This window comes from Nerophis ophidion, linkage group LG04 (genome assembly GCF_033978795.1).
Source record: "Nerophis ophidion isolate RoL-2023_Sa linkage group LG04, RoL_Noph_v1.0, whole genome shotgun sequence".
Taxonomy (NCBI): Eukaryota; Metazoa; Chordata; class Actinopteri; order Syngnathiformes; family Syngnathidae; genus Nerophis; species Nerophis ophidion.
Genome location: NC_084614.1, coordinates 14,515,339 through 14,532,531, shown reverse-complemented (window position 1 = coordinate 14,532,531; position 17,193 = coordinate 14,515,339). Strand labels below are relative to the sequence as shown.

General features: G+C 41.5%; 1 protein-coding gene across 2 annotated transcripts; it reads left to right on the top strand.

Annotated features, from left to right (window-relative positions):
* On the top strand, nt 1–9,225 carry zcchc17 (zinc finger, CCHC domain containing 17). Of its 2 annotated transcripts, none has more exons than XM_061897162.1 (7): nt 1–132; nt 355–505; nt 3,945–4,045; nt 4,113–4,204; nt 4,260–4,360; nt 4,437–4,585; nt 8,386–9,225. In XM_061897162.1, exons 2-7 carry the CDS (start codon nt 367–369, stop codon nt 8,560–8,562), a joined length of 759 nt encoding a protein of 252 aa, XP_061753146.1. In that variant the 5' UTR covers nt 1–132; nt 355–366; the 3' UTR covers nt 8,563–9,225. The 2 variants fall into 2 exon arrangements, with proteins under 2 accessions (XP_061753146.1, XP_061753147.1); XM_061897163.1 differs by having other exon boundaries at nt 103–180.
* The last annotated feature ends 7,968 nt before the right edge of the window (nt 9,226–17,193 follow it).

Here is a 17,193-nt window from a genome sequence, read left to right as displayed (position 1 = left end):
TCTCGCGTCGCAACAGCCAATGCTGCGTCTACTTACAAGATGTCTATGTGGTGATTGGTTAGAAGGCCCGTGACGACACTGCTTTGAACCGGAAGTGGAAGCCAAGCTAGCAGTTGCTAATGGCTAACAGACGTAAGTGTGACTTGTTATCGTTTGAATGATGTCTACTTTGTAGGAAATGTAAGCCAATGATGTTTGCTTTGAATGAAATAAAGATGCATGCTTTAAGAACCTTTAACCACAGTTCGTGCGCATGTCATCTATTCTCGCCCGTGTTCGTGCTTGTGTTCGCCTCGCTGTCAAATGCAATTTTTCAGTGAAATTATTGCAATTTTTTTTTTTACCAACTCCCAGATTGAGGAGAATATGTCAGACAGCGATGGAGCAGCACAGGAGCCAGCTGGCCTGGAGGGTCTGCCGCCGCTTTATAGCATCTCCAAGGGAGAAGTGGTCTCCGTGCAGACTTATGGAGCTTTTGTCCGCCTGCCGGGATACAAGAAGGAAGGTAAATGTCACTTGTATTTCCATAGGGCGGGCAAACATCCATCCATCCATTTTCTACCGCTTATCCCCTTTGGGGTCCCGAGGGGCGCTGGTGCCTATCTCAGCTACAATCGGGCGGAAGGCGGGATACACCCCGGACAAGTCGCTATTACATTGCAGGCGTTTTATTTAGATTTTAGAAATATATTTTTGACTAAATAGTTTGTTTTATTTAGAATTTTTTACTAGGGCTATCAAAAATAAGTTACCTAACGTGGTAAATCACAAAAAAGTATTGCATCAGGAATAGTTGCGGATTAATCAAGCGTTTGATTCATTCATCCATCCATTTTCTACCGCTTACTCCCTTTAGTCCCTTTGAAATATTTATTTTACTAAATACTTGTTTTATTTTGAATTTTTTAATTATTTTTTTTACTAGGGCTGTCAAAAATAAGTTACCTCACGTGATTAATCACAAAAAAGTATTACATCAATCAGGAATAATCAAGCGTTTTATTTATCCATCCATCCATTTCCTACCGCTTACTCCCTTTGAGGGCGCTGGTGCCTATCTCAGCTGCAATTGGGCGGAAGGCGGGGTACACCCTGGACAAGTCGCCTCATCACAGGCGTTTTATTTAGATTTTTGAAATATTTTTTGGACTAAATATTTTGTTTTATTTAGAATTTTTTACTAGGGCTGTCAAAAATAAGTTACCTAATGTGGTAAATCACAAAAAAATATTGCGTTAATCAGGAATAGTTGCGGATTAACCAAGCATTTTATTTAGATTTTTGAAAGATTTTTTTTTTTACTAAATAGTTAATCGTGTTTTATTTTGAATTTTTAAATATTTTTTTACTAGGGCTGTCAAAAATAAGTTACCTCACGTGATTAATCAGATAAAAGTATTGGATCAATCAGGAATAGTTGCGGATTAATCAAGCGTTTTATTTATCCATCCATCCATTTTCTACCCCTTATTCCTTTTGGGGTTGCTGGGGGCGCTTGTGCCTATCTCAATTACAATCCGGCGTAAGGCGGCGTACACTCTGGACAAGTCGCCACCTCATCGCAGGCGTTTTATTCAGATTTTTGTAATATATTTTTGACTAAATAGTTTGTGTTTTATTTAGAATTTTTTACTAGGGCTGTCAAAAATAAGTTACCTAACGTGGTAAATCACAAAAAAGTATTGCATCAGGAATAGTTGCAGATTAATCAAGCGTTTTATTTAGATTTTTGAAATATTTTTTTTTTTTTACTAAATGGTCAATCGTGTTTTATTTTGAAATTTTAAATCATTTTTTTACTAGGGCAGTCAAAAATAAGTTACCTGTAGTGATTAATCACACAAAAGTATGCCATTAATCAGCAAGAGTTGCGGATTAATCATGCGTTTTATTTAGTTTTGAATTTTTTTTTTACTAAATACTCAATTGTGTTTTATTTTGAATTTATTTTTTTATTTTTTACTAGGGCTGTCAAAAAGAAGTTACCTCACGTGATTAATCACAAAAAAAGTATTGCATCAATCAGGAATAGTCGCGGATTAATCGAGTGTTTTACTTAGATTTAAAAAAAAAATCTTTTTTCTCAATAAGGAGTAACTCGTTTGATTGATCACAAAAATTAATCGCATTAATCATGCATAATTGCAGAGTAATTACACATTTTCTTTATCAATTAAAGCTTCAAAATAAACTTCAGCAAATAAATTAAAGGCCTACTGAAATGAGATTTTCTTATTTAAACGGGGATAGCAGGTCCATTCTATGTGTCATACTTGATCATTTCACGATATTGCCATATTTTTGCTGAAAGGATTTAGTAGAGAACATCCACGATAAAGTTCGCAACTTTTGGTCGCTAATAGGAAGTAGCAGACGATGTGCGCTTGACGTCACTGGTTGTAGGGCTCCTCACATTGTTTACAATCATGGCCACCAGCAGCGAGAGCGACTCGGACCGAGAAAGCGACGATTTCCCCATTAATTTGAGCGAGGATGAAAGATTCGTGGATGAGGAAAGTGAGAGTAAGGACTAGAAAAAAAAATAAAAAGAGACTATACAGTGGGACGTTGTACCGGTCCGTTGTGGTGAAGAAGGAGCTGAGCCGGAAGGCAAAGCTCTCAATTTACCGGTCGATCTACGTTCCCATCCTCACCTATGGTCATGAGCTTTGGGTCATGACCGAAAGGATAAGATCACGGGTACAAGCGGCTGAAATGAGTTTCCTCCGCCGTGTGGCGGGGCTCTCCCTTAGAGATAGGGTGAGAAGCTCTGCCATCCGGGAGGAACTCAAAGTAAAGCCGCTGCTCCTTCACATCGAGAGGAGCCAGATGAGGTGGTTCGGGCATCTGGTCAGGATGCCACCCGAACGCCTCCCTAGGGAGGTGTTTAGGGCACGTCCAACCGGTAGGAGGCCACGGGGAAGACCCAGGACACGTTGGGAAGACTATGTCTCCCGGCTGGCCTGGGAACGCCTCGGGATCCCCCGGGAAGAGCTAGACGAAGTGGCTGGGGAGAGGGAAGTCTGGGTTTCCCTGCTTAGGCTGTTGCCCCCGCGACCCGACCTCGGATAAGCGGAAGATGATGGATGGATGGATATACAGTGGGAGCGATTCAGATGTTATTAGACAAATTTACTAGGATAATTCTGGAAAATTCCTTATCTGCTTATTGTGTTACTAGTGTTTTAGTGAGATTATATGGTCGTACCTGTACAACCTGAAGGTCGGCCCCACACCTTTCTTCAGCACCAGTCGACGGTTGGTGGCGATGCCCATCTCTGCCCTTCGCAAGGGACCCTCTTCGAAACACGATCTTTCAAAATGATCGCTGCATAATACACTGTACTTTGTGTGTGTGGTCCAATCCAACCGTGTTTGCTTGACCGCTCTGTTCTATAGTAAAGCTTCACCGTCATCTTTCGGGAATGTAAACAATGAAACACCGGCTGTGTTTGTGTTGCTAAAGGCGGCTGGAATACACCGCTTCCCACTCACAGCTTTCTTCTTTGACGTCTCCATTATTCATTGAACAAATTGCAAAAGATTCAGCAACACAGATGTTCATAATACTGTGGAATTAAGCGATGAAAACAGATGACTTAAAGCTAGGAACGATTCTGGAACAAAATGTCCTCTACAATGCGTGACGTCCCCTGCTCCGTCATCATACCGCAACGTTTTAGCCAAATTTAAAATGACAATTTAATAAACTAAAAAGGCCGTATTGGCATGTGTTCCAATGTTAATATTTCATCATTGATATTTAAACTATCAGACTGCGTGGTCGCTAGTAGTGATTTAAATTATTTAAGCAAGTCATTTACTGAGATTGATTGAATATTAAAAGGTTTTAAAAAATCTAATACTAATTTCCATTTGTTGAGGAGGTAAGAATCCCTAATAAGTGTGCAGTGGTGCTAAAAAACATTTTTGGTGGTTCGCAGGTTTGGTCCACGTGAGTGAAATGTCCGCCACCCGTGTGGAGAGCGCTTCGGAGATTGTGGATGTGGGAGAAAAGGTGTGGATCAAAGTGATCGGCAGAGAGGTAAACAACTCACACTCGCAAACGCACGAGGTCAGCAGTGATGTCACGCCAGCATGACTTCCCCCAGGTCCAAGGAGACAAGATCAAGCTGGCCTTCTCCATGAAAGCTGTCAATCAGGGCACGGGGCGGGACTTGGACCCCAACCACGTCATGGCAGAGTACGTTGCGCTTTTGTCTCCTCCCGAGTCTTATGTTAGTAACGCGTTGATACAGGCAGGACGCCAGGCGGCGAAGGCAGTTCCGAGATAACACGGGCAACAGGATCACGCTGGAGGCCGTCCTGAACACCACCTGCACCAAGTGCGGCTGCAAAGGTACAAAAGCAAAATACTAATAAAATAAACATCCAGGTTCAAGCTGCTCAGTCATGGCGTCGCTACTCTTGGCCAGGTCACTTCACAAAGGACTGCTACTCCGCACCGGGACTGCAATACTCCCTGGTGCCAGATGAGGTCGATGGTGAGCCACAGCAGCAGCAGCAGCTGCAGGTGACCTCAGATGCACCCAAAAAGGACAAAGACAAGAAGAAGAAAAAGAAGGTAAATCATAATAAGAAAAAAAAATGATGAATCTCCAATATTTTCTGTCACTAAGGGACACCTTTTTTTCCACACTCCCCCCCTTTTTTTATCCGGATGTGTCAAGATGGTTCTGTACTAGCTTTATTACGCCTCACGCCCCCTATTCCTTGCCCCGCCCTACTATTTAACTGCATTAAACCGCCTATTTGGAACTTTCTTTTTCTTTTTTTTGAAAAAGACAGATTTTCTCATGTTCCATATATATATTTTTTTTAAATCTAGATCAGGGGTCGGCAACCTTTACCACTCAAAGAGCCATTTTGACCCGTTTCACAAAATAAAGACAATGGGAGCCACAAAACTCTTTTGAAATTTAAATGAAATAACACAGCATAAAGAGTTTTTTTTTGCTTTGTGCTATGTGTCTTAGACACCTGGCCTGCGACTTTCACATGAATTCCGCCTGACAGCATTACACTTGTCAACCCTCCCAAATTTTCCGGGAGTTTCCCGAATTTACAAAGCAACCATTCTCGCGAATATTAACTGACGGTCACACAGATGACACTAATAAGGGCGTGCTATGAAGCCACTGCCTTTGACGCCTTCTACAAGATGTACAAACAGCTTGCCAGCCCAGTAACATGTTGGATGTGGCTTCCACAGATGGACGTTCTTGACTGCAAGGCATAGTTGTTCAACAGCCATACAGGCCACACTGAAGGTTGTGATATAAACAACTTTAACAATCGTACTAATATGCGCCACACTGTGAACCCACACCAAACAAGAATGAAAAACACATTTCGGGAGAACATCCTCACAGTAACACAACATAAACGCAACACAACAAATACCCAGAATCCTTTGCATCCATGACTATTCCTGACTATATTATACACCCCGCTAGCACCAAGCCCCCCCATGCGTCGGTCTAGGTGGGCGGGGTTGGGGGTGCGGCTGAGCCACATCAGAGTGGCCAAAGAGCCGCATGCGGCTCCGGAGCAGCGGGTTGCCGACCCCTGATCTAGATCAAGGGTTGGGAACCTTTTTGGCTGAGAGAGCCATGAAAGCCAAATATTTTAAAACGTATTTCCGTGAGAGCCACATCATATTTTTTAAGACTGAATACAACTAAATGCATGCATTTCTTAAGTAAGACCAACATTTTTAGAGTATAATAAGTCTCTAATTCTTTTTAATAACATTGTTATTTCTTGAACCGGTGCGGTAGAAAACAGATGGATGGATTAAAATGTTTTATATTTTGAAAGTTATTTTTAACATCGTGATTACCGGCGGAATTATTCATTACTTATCGTGTTAAGCTATGTCAGCTAAGATTTATCTGAGAGCCAGATGCAGTCATCAAAAGAGCCACAGGTTCCCTACCCCTGATCTATATGTTTCAAAGTAATTCTTTATGATAACCTCATAAGGCCCAAGCTGTTTGTTTACATTATTTTTGTATTTCTCTTTGCTATTTGGGCTCATTGGACTCTTAACTAGAATAAAAACTAAAAATCATCTTTTTATATGATGTACTTAGTCCATGAGTAACAAACGTGTACTTCATGTGTAGTGACACGCAAATTTTTATTTATACACTTTTTTCCCCCCAAAATTCCATTGTATGTTATACTCTCCTGACACCACCAGATGGCAGTATAAGTGTCCATATGTCGGCATAAGACCCCAATTCAGCCTACACTCTAAGGCAGTGGTTCTCAACCTTTTTTCAGTGATGTGCCCCATGTGAACATTTTTTTATTTCAAGTACCCCCTAATCAGAGCAAAGCATTTTTGGTTGAAAAAAACAGATGAAGTGACTATGTCATCAGTTTCTGATTTATTAAATTGTATAACAGTGCAAAATATTGCTAATTTGTAGTGGTCTTTCTTGAACTATTTGGAACAAAAAGATATAAAAATAACTAAAAACTTGTTGAAAAATAAACAAGTGATTCAATTATAAATAAAGATTTCTACAGATAGAAGTAATCATCAACCCAAAGTGCCCTCTTTGGGGATTGTAATAGAGATCCATCTGGATTCATCAACTTCATTCAAAACATTTCTTCACAAAAAAAGAAATCTTTAACATCAATATTTATGGAACATGTCCACAAAAAAAATGTAGCTGTCAACACTGAATATTGCATTGTTGCATTTCTTTTCACAGTTTATGAACTTACATTCCTATTTTGTTGAAGTATTATTCAATAAATATATTTATAAATAATTTTTTAATTGTTGCTATTTTTAGAATATTTTTTAAAAATCTCACGTACCCCTTGGCATACCTTCAAGTACCCCCAGGGGTACGCTTACCCCCATTTGAGAACCACTGCTCTAAGGTATAGCTCTACGTCCTCTATTTATTTGGGAGTTCCCTAGTTAACATCACTGAGGCTGTTTCTGAAGGGAGGGGTAATAATGCAAGAGGCCCCAGTAGAACACAGTACCTGATTATCCAGAATGGAAACGTGCTGACACTCGTGATTTCGCCCTGTCTCGGTTTTGTCCGCGTTGAGGTACTCGAAGTCCGTCCTCAGTTGTCTGCAGGCAGGGTCCGGAAACAAACTTGCAACGGAAGATTGCAAGTTGTGTGCCTCTGCACAGATAGAAAAGTATCATTTGAGCACAATAGCAACAGCCTTTAAGCACAAGAGTGGTGTGATAACTTATGAATAATTATTACCTTTTGATGATATTATGGACCGTAGGGGGCTTCACGGTGGAAGAGGGGTTCTCATAGTCATCATTGTCACCGACGTCCCACTGGGTCATTATTGTCACCAATGTCCCACTGGGTGTGAGTTTTCCTTGCCCTTATGTGGGCCTACCGAGGATGTCGTAGTGGTTTGTGCAGCCCTTTGAGACACTAGTGATTTAGGGCTATATAAGTAAACATTGATTGATTGATTGATTGATAGTGCGTCGGCCTCACAATACGAAGGTTCTGAGTAGTCAGTGTTCAATCCCGGGCTCGGGATCTTTCTGTGTGGAGTTTGCATGTTCTCCCCGTGACTGCTTGGGTTCCCTCCGGGTACTCCGGCTTCCTCCCACCTCCAAAGACATGCACCTGGGGATAGGTTGATTGGCAACATTAAATGGTCCTTAGTGTGTGAATGTGAGTGTGAATGTCGTCTATCTGTGTTGGTCCTGTGATGAGGTGGTGACTTGTCCAGGGTGTACACCGCCGTCCGCCCGAATGTAGCTGAGATAGGCACCAGCGACCCCAAAGGGGAATAAGCGGTAGGAAATGGATGGATGGACGGATTGGTGAAAACCCTAAATTCCTTGCAGTAGCTGGTTAGGAAATGGATGGATGGACGGATTGGGGAAAACCCTAAATTCCTTGCAGTAGCTGGTTGAGAAATGTTGTTAAACAATTTGCTCAGGTATTTGTTGACAAAGTAGTGACCCTTGCCCCATCCTTGCTTGAGCATTTCATGAAACCTGCTTTTATACCCAATCATGGCACCCACCTGTTCCCAATTAGCCTGTTCACTTGTGGGATGATCATTCCTCAACTTTCTCAGTCTTTTTTGCCACTTGTGCCAGCTTTTATGAAACATGTTGCAGGCATCAAATTGCAACTGAGCTAATATTTGCCAAAAATAACAAATTTTACCAGTTCAAATGTTAAATATATATTCTTTGCAGTTTATTTAATTGAACATAAGTTGAAAAGGATTTGCAAATCATTGTATTCCATTTTTATTTACCATTTACACAACGTGACAAGTTGACTGCTTTTGGGTTTTGTATGACGCGTGCTAAAAGGCGCTTTGTTTTGCGTCCCCGCGCAAAAGGAGAAGAAGATGAAGAAGAAGAGGAAGAGGGAGCGGAAGGAGACAGAGAGCGACGACAGCAGCGGCGGCGGCGGCGAATGCAAACCCAAGCGACGATGCCGCGAGCAAACCCACGAGCGTGAGGAGAAGCAGCAGAAGAAGAAACACAAGAAGCACAAGTCTCACAAACACAGCTGAGAGGTCAGGACTGTTTGGTTTTTTTTGGGTTGTATTTTTTTAATTCGTGTGTGCATCAACTTGAGATCTTTTGCTTCCCCAAAAAAACAACACACATCCTTTTATTTTATGTCCTGATGTAACCTTTCAGTTCACATGCACCTAAACGATATATGGCCTATTTAGTTTTAACAGGTCTTCACTCCGCTTTCTGAAGCATCAACGACAGGAAGTGGTAAAGACACTAAAGGTGTAGGAACCTGAGAGCCCGAGGCGACTAGTTGGCCCTCACACTACCTCCGTGTTAACTTTTACCACCTTTAGAAGTCGATATTCGCAAACACTTTTGAGGTCAACAAGTACAAAAAGTCTCGTTTTGGCCTTTGATGCTTTCCAGATGTTGGCCAACTCACAAAAGGTGATTCTCTGGCTCTTTTTTTTATCCCCAGTGGGGTGGAGAAAATAACATTTTTCAACAGATTTAGCAATAATTCATCTCAACGACACAGGAGGAATTTATCGGTTTGCGACCATAGCTAGTTAGCATGTGTGTTTATTTGGAAGTTGTGTCATGGAGCCAACATTTGCATGATTTCAGCTCTTTTACGTGCACGTGTTTTTCCTCATTATAACATGAACATGTACAATATATCCTTCACAATAAAATGACTTCCCTCCAAGCCACTATTTGCTACTTGTGATGAAAACCTCGCAAACTCCATCCCTCCATCCATCGTCTTCCGCTTATCTGAGGTTGGGTCGCGGGGGCAGCAGCCTAAGCAGGGAAGCCCAGACTTCCCTCTCCTCAGCCACTTCGTCCAGCTCGTCCCGGGGGATCCCGAGGCGTTCCCAGGCCAGACAGGAGACATAGTCTTCCCAACGTGTCCCCGGTCTTCCCCGTGGCCTCCTACCGTCGGACTTGCCCTAAACAGGTGTTCGGGTGGCATTATGAGCAGATGCCCGAACCACCTCATCTGGCTCCTCTCCATGTGAAGGAGCAGCGGCTTTACTTTGAGTTCCTCCCGGATGGCAGAGCTTCTCAGCCTATCTCTAAAGCCTAGCCGTATTCTAGAGCCCTTGCTGTGCGTCGAAGTGAGTCCGACTATTTCTAGCTAGAACTTCACCTCGCGCACTAGCTCAGGCTCCTTCCCCCCCGGCGAGGTGACGTTCCACGACCCAAGAGCTAGCTTATGTAGCCGAGGATCGGACCGCCAAGTGCCCTGCCGCCCAGCCCACATCGCACCCGACCTCCATGGCCCCTGCTATGGATGGTGAGTCCATTGGAGGGGGGGACCCACATTGCCTCTTCGGGCTGCCCCATGGGTACAGGCGCTTGTCATTGAGCCCCACATCCGGGCCTGGCTCCAGAGGGGGGCCCCGGTGACCCGTGTCCGGGCGAGGGAACTCTGGGTCTTTCATTGTTATTCTTCATGGAGGTCTTCGAGATGCTCTTTGTCTGATCCCTCACCAAGGACCTGTTTGTCTTGGGGTTTTTTCACGGCTCGTCATGCAAGTCGGGGACGTCTTTCGAAGCGCTGTTAGGATAACGCTGGCATCAACAAATGTCTTCCTTTGACCACCAGAGGGTAACCAAAAAATCGATTCTCATTTGAATCGCGATCCTCACGTTGTGCGATTCAGAGTCGATTCTCATTTTTAAAAAATCTATTTTTTTTTTTATCAATCCAAAAAAACACTACACAGCAATACCATAACAATGCAATCCAATTCCAAAACCAAACCTGACCCAGCAACACTCAGAACTGCAATGAACAGAGCAATTGAGGAGAACTAACCAAAAGTAGTGAAACAAAAATGAATATTATCAACAACAGTATCAATATTAGTTATAGTTTCAGCATAGCAGTGATTAAAAATCCCTCATTGACATCATTAAACATTTATAAAAAATAAAACAATAGTGTCACAGTGGCTTACACTTGCATCGCATCTCATAAGCTTGACAACACACTGTGTCCAATGTTTTCACAAAGATAAAATAAGTCATATTTTTGGTTCCTTTAATAGTTAAAACAAATTTACATTATTGCAATCAGTTGATAAAACATTGTCCTTTACAATTATAAAAGCTTTTTAAAAAAAATCTACTACTCTGCTAGCATGTCAGCAGACTGGGGTAGATCCTGTCGAAATCCTATGTATTGAATGAATACAGAATCCTTTTAAATCGGGAAAAAATCGTTTTTGAATCGAGAATCGTGTTGAATTGAAAAAAACTCTATTTTGAATCGAATCGTGACCCCAAGCATCGATATTGAATCGAACCGTGGGACACCCAATGATTCGCAGCCCTAGTAACCAATCCTTTTTGCACCGAGGGCCGCCGCATTCTTTGACTTTTCGTTGAATTTTGTAAGAAAAAAGCTAAAATAGGACAATACAAATGTCTTTAGGACAACATTTAGTGTCGGTTTTGTGTTAACAGGTCACAAAGATGCACGATTTGCCTTTTCTGGGGTGTCCACAGTGCAGCCAGGGGTCCATTTTCCGTTTTTTTTTTGGTCTGACAATATATTGTCGACGAGCGAAAAAAAAAACGTACTGTAATAAGAAAAAGCTGAAATGATGATACTAGTTAAATGTATCACTTATAAACACAAAGCTAGCACCATCCACATCTGCGGTCCTCTCCAAGGTTTCTCAGTCATTCACATTGACATCCCACTGGGGTGTGAGTTTTTCCTTGCCCTTATGTGGGCTCTGAACCGAGGATGTCATTGTGGCTTTTGCAGCCCTTTGAGACACTTGTGATTTAGGGCTACATAAATAAACATTGATTGATTGAAGTTTTGATATATGTGTAGCGTTGAAATATATATATATATATATATATATATATATATATATATATATAGCTGTCAAATGAATAAAACATTTATCTCCATTATTAAGTGTACCCGAGACAGAAAGTTTTTAATACCATGACTGTACAATTAATTGGCTTGAATGAAATATTTTTAAACTTTGAAACTGCTCTACATAAAAAGGACATAAACAAGCTTTTAGAGAGAATACGAGAAATACCTGCAGTGCGTTGGTGTCTTGCCACAGTTTGTATTTCGTAGGAAAAGACAATTTGTATTCCTGCTTTAGGAGCACTTGCATTTAGAGGAGAGGAGCTACTAGGGTTATAGGGTATACCGGTACTGGTTTTAGCATCGCAGTACTAATGAAGAAATAACGGTACTATACTGTTTGAAAAGTACCGGTTCCCGGGCTTGACGGCGCGTTGCTGGTTTTACGAGCAGAGGAGCATGTTCGGCAGCGCACAATCACAGAGTACTTACAAGATGACAGTTTGTAGACAAAAAAGGGAGAACGGACGCATTTTGGTGTAAAAAGTAAAGATAAAGGTGAAGTTATAACACTTAAACACCCTCAGGAAGAGGTGCTTTAAGACATGGTTAGCTAGCTAGCGGCTAACGTCCAGCCGCAGTCTGCAGTGTTTTAGCTACTTCTAAATAATTAATCCTCACCTCTTACAAGTATCATACCTGCAGGGCGAGGAATAGCTAAACATGTTTCACTACACACTATAGGAGGATGTAACCAAATGCAATGGGTGGATCTACACCTGACATCCACTGTAATGATACAAAGCACAAGAGCGGACCTAGTCGATACTACTATGATTACAACGATATTTTTAATGGTCACAACATCTTTCGTTTAAAAATTTATAAAGTCAAGAAATTTGTCCCTGGACACATGAGGACTTTGAAAATGACCAATGTATGATCCTGTAACTACTTGGTATCGAATCGATACCTAAATGTGTGGTATCATCCAAAACTAATGTAAAGTATCAAACAAGAGAAGAATTAGTGATTATCACATTTTAACAGAAGTGTAGATAGAACATTTTAAAATAGAAAGTAAGCAGATATTAACAGTAAATGAACAAGTAGATTAATAATCCTTTTTTACAGCTTGTCCCTCGTAATGTTGACAATATAGAATGATAAATGACACGATATGTTACTGCATATGTCGGCAGACTAAGTAGGAGACTTTTTTTGTTTACTTACTAATAAAATAAGTGGTCTTGTATGTTTACTATTTTATTTAAGGACAAACTTGCAATAATAAATATATGTTTCATGTACCTTATGATTTTTTGTTAAAATAAAGCCAATAATGCAATTTTTTTTTTGTGGTCCTTTTTATATTTAGAAAAGTATCGACATACATTTTGGTGCCGGTACTAAAATGTTGGTAACACTAGGAGCTACACTTCCATGTTTAGTTACATGGCAATGTTTTAACGTTCTCTACCTACTTCTTTTAATCAGATGTAAAATTCAGCCTGTTATGTTCTGTAATTGAAAAAAAGAACATAACATAGCGATGGTAATATTGTGGAGGGAACTGCAATTACCCGATGTGGACTGCAGAGGGCAGTATTAAACCTAGTCTCAGTGCTAGCAAAGAGGAAAAATGTATTCAAAGACAGTCTTCCTCCTTTATATCGCCGCTGCTATTACAACACGCTTCATTTCAATCTGCCCGACAACATTTAGGTAGAAAAACACGATCTATTGTACGACGATATTTCGTTTTGTTAGTTGGTCCGCATGTGAAGCGTAGCGCCGTTATTGGGAAGCCGCCAACCGGACGTGTGTGATTGTTATGGAAAAAAAAAAAAAAAGACTTGCCATGTTTTGACGATGCCTCTTGAGCCTTGTTGCACGTCCCACTGGGAGGAGACCCTGGAGTAGGCCAAGGACCAGATGGGGGGGTCACATCTCCTCGCTGGCCTGGGAACGCTTCGGGATCCCCCGGGAGGAAGTTGTTAATGATTCTCTGGAGAGTGAAGTCTGGGGGTCTCTCTTGTCCACGCGCCCTGATTCCGGATAGGCAGTTGAAGATGGATGTTTTGAGGAAAATCTCTGATAAAAGTGACTTTAGACTTTCTCTATACCGTCTTTGTTTCTGCTCAATCTTACTATATAAGCAGTTGGAGTAACAACCTACATTTTATGTCATAAATGCACTTAACTGTATTCCAAAGACGGACGTGAAGCTTCTCCTCTCTCCAATCATGTCGAAGATAAAATTGTCTTCTCCTGTCCGGGGAACGACTTGCTGTGGTTTTTGGATCTGAGATTTCCATAAGGTGTCTGCTGAGTGAGCTCGGACTGAACAACATCAAAAGCTGACTGCAGTAGCTCAAAGGTTTGCGGGGGATGAACAATTCATGGCATTCAAACGTAACGCAGCATCCGACACATTCTCACAGAGATTATTCACATAGATGGAAAACAACAACAACAACGGACCCAATACGGAACTCTGAGGTACACCCTTTAAGACAGGGAGGAAAGAGGAAGAGGATGCATGTTGATAGGTCGATCCTGTATCAGAGTCAATAAATAGAGCTGCACAATATTTTTTTTTACAATACCAATGCCACAATTATGTCTTTGATAGCAGCGCTTATGGTGCCATGTCTCTTTCTACAACCTGATCGATGTTGAGAAAGCGGACCAGAGGTGTCGTAATACTTCTTTAAGTTAACTTTTCTAAACTTTAGCTCGGACACAAACCTTGGAGATGGGTCTACAGTTATTCATTACCAGCTGTGGGATCTCCTCCTTTCAACAAAAAGGTAAAACACAGGCACATTTACAAATGTTAGGAATCCCATTACTGGACAAGGAAATAGGCGTTAGAGGGTCTGCAGTAAAATCAACGGCTGACTTTAAAAAGAAAGGCTCATGTTTGTCAGGACCTTTACCAGAATCCCTTTTAGGGTTTATGGCTCTCTTAAACTTCTAACACAGGGGTGTCAAACTCAAATACAGTGTGGGCCAAAATTTAAAACTGAACAAAGGCGCGGGCCAAGGTTGAACAAATGAACCTTTTAGGTGGTAGCGTGTATTGTAGTGTCCCGGAAGAGTTAGTGCTACAAGGGATTCTGGGTATTTGTTCTGTTGTGTTACGGTACGGATGTTCTCCCGAAATGTGTTTGTCATTCTTGTTTGGTGTGGGTTCACAGTGTGGCACATACTTGTAACAGTGGTAAAGTTGTTTATACGGCCACCCTCAAGTGTCACCTGTATGGCTGTTGACCAAGTATGCATTGCATTTACTTATGAGTATGTATAAGCCGCTTACATTATGATGCTGTTTGTACGGAGGATAAGCGGATGTGACGACAGGTTTTAGAGAACGTTAAAGGCAGTGCCTTTAAGGCACGGCCCCCAATATTGTTGTACGGGTGGAAATCCGGAGATATTCGTGAGAATGGTTGCCCAGGGAGATTTTCGGTAGGGGCACTGAACTTTGGAAGTCTCCCGGGAAAATCGGGAGGGTTGGCAAGTAAAATTTGGCCCGCGGGCCAGAGTTTGACACCCATGCTCTAACACAGGGGTGGGCATTACGTCGATCGCGATCGGCTGGTCGATCTCGGAGGGTGTGTCAGTCGATCTCAAGCCAGGCATTAAAAAATAGACATAAAAATAAGCAATCATCAATCATACCAAGACTTCACTTTCGTCAGTTGTTTGACATTCTCGGCACCCGAGGATCTTGTGAGATGACGCTGGCTGCTGCGAGCTCATATTTAAGAAAAAAATCACTAACAGGGCGGACGCAGAGAAACACATTTTATTTCTAGAGACTCCGTACCTACTGTCAAAACTCTAAAGACCGACTGCACAGTTCCTGTCTTCACCATAAAAGACCTGTTTCGTCCTGCCTGTGCTAACAAAATAAGAGTCTCAGAAAGCTAGCGTGCACAAGCTAGCAAGCTACGGAGTTTGATGCCAATGTATTTCTCCCCCGCCCTCAGCGACCGCTTTCTCACTTGCTTGCCCACCCGCACTCTCACTGACGTCACTCACCTGCTGCCAGACATTAAAGGGCTACACACACATGCTACTCTCATAACAAAGTGTTTAAAAACGAGTATGCAAGTTGGACAAATGAGATGCCAAATCCAACCACTTTCATGTGGTATTGGACAGAAAGGAGGACTTTTTTTTCCCTCCATTTGAAAATGCGGACGTTATCAGCACCACTGTCTAATTCCAATCAATGCAAGTCATCAGAATCAAATACACCAACTTATATTCTTGGCTTCATGAAAGAAAGGAATCTATGTGTGTTAAACATGCTTGTATTATCATTAAACACCATTAACTTGTTAACAAAAATGTCTCTTTCATAAATAAATAAATATAAATTATAAATAGGAATGAGGTAGATCTCGACTTGGTCAATTGAAAAGTAGCTCAACTGCAGAAAAAGTGTGAGCGCCCCTGCTCTAACACATCCAGAGGAGTACAACTACGTGTATTAGTCATGGACGTGTGAAGAGATGGTGACATGCACACCTTCTGAGGATTCAGAGGATGTGGAGATAAGGAGTCAAAGAAGAAATAAAATGTTCACAAATATACATTTATATATACACTTACACATTTATATATATGTACATATGTATATATACATATATGTATGTAATATATATGTATATGTACATATATATGTATACATGTGTGTATATATATCCTAGTAGTTAGTGTCCGCCCTGAGATGGGTAGGTTGTGAGTTCAAACCCCGGCCGAGTCATACCAAAGACTATAAAAATGGGACCCATTACTTACCTGCTTGGCACTCAGCATCAAGGGTTGCATTTGGGGGTTGAATCACCAAAAATGATTCCCGGGCGCGACCACCGCTGCTGCTCACTGCTCCCCTCACCTCCCAGGGGGTGATCAAGGGTGATGGGTCAAATGCAGAGAATAATATCGCCACACCGAGTGTGTGTGTGATAATCATTGGTGCTTTAAAATATATATATATATATATATATATATATATATACATATATATATAAAAACACACACACAGTATTCTAGTTTCTTCAAAATAGCCACCCTTGGCTCTGATTACTTTTTTTTGCACACTCTTGGCATTCTCTCCACGAGCTTCAAGAGGTAGTCACCTGAAATGGTTTTCACTTCCCGTGTGTCATAGTATTTGATGCCTTCACTCGAAAGCAGGGGTCGGGAACCTTTTTGGCTGAGAGCCATATAAGCCAAATATTTTAAAAAGTATTTCCGTGAGAGCCATACAACTTTTTTTTTTTTTTAACGCTGAATACAACTATGCGTGCATTTTTAAGAGAGACTAACATTTTTAGAGTATAATAAGTCTCTTATTCTTTTTAATAACATTGTTATTCTGAGGCTAGCCAAAAATAAATAAAATACTTCTTACCATTAATGCGACTTCTTGAACAGGTGCGGTAGAAACCGGATGAATGGATGAAAATGCATGAGAATGTTTTACATTTTGAACGTTATTTTTGACACAGTGATTACCAGCGGATTTATTCATTACTTATCGTGTTAAGCAATGTCAGCTAAGATTTATCTGAGAGCCAGATGCAGTCAGCAAAAGAGCCACATCTGGCTCTAGAGTCATAGGTTCCCTACCCCTGCTCTAAAGCATGGGTGTCAAACTCTGGCCCGCGGGCCAAATTTGGCTCGCCGTGTAATTTTATTTGGCCCTTGAAGCAATATCAAATTAACATTACAGCTGGCCTGCCACTGTAACACCACATTCACCGCTAATACGCATACTCGTCAACCCTCCCAAATTTCCCAGGAGACTCCCGAAGTT

Excerpts from the sequence above, each read along its gene's own strand:
- zcchc17 (XM_061897162.1), top strand. The coding sequence starts at position 367 with ATGTCAGACAGCGATGGAGCAGCACAGGAGCCAGCTGGCCTGGAGGGT. Across the intron at positions 506-3,944 it reads GCCGGGATACAAGAAGGAAG|GTTTGGTCCACGTGAGTGAA; the intron begins GTAAATGTCACT and ends GGTGGTTCGCAG. Across the intron at positions 4,361-4,436 it reads CACCAAGTGCGGCTGCAAAG|GTCACTTCACAAAGGACTGC; the intron begins GTACAAAAGCAA and ends ACTCTTGGCCAG.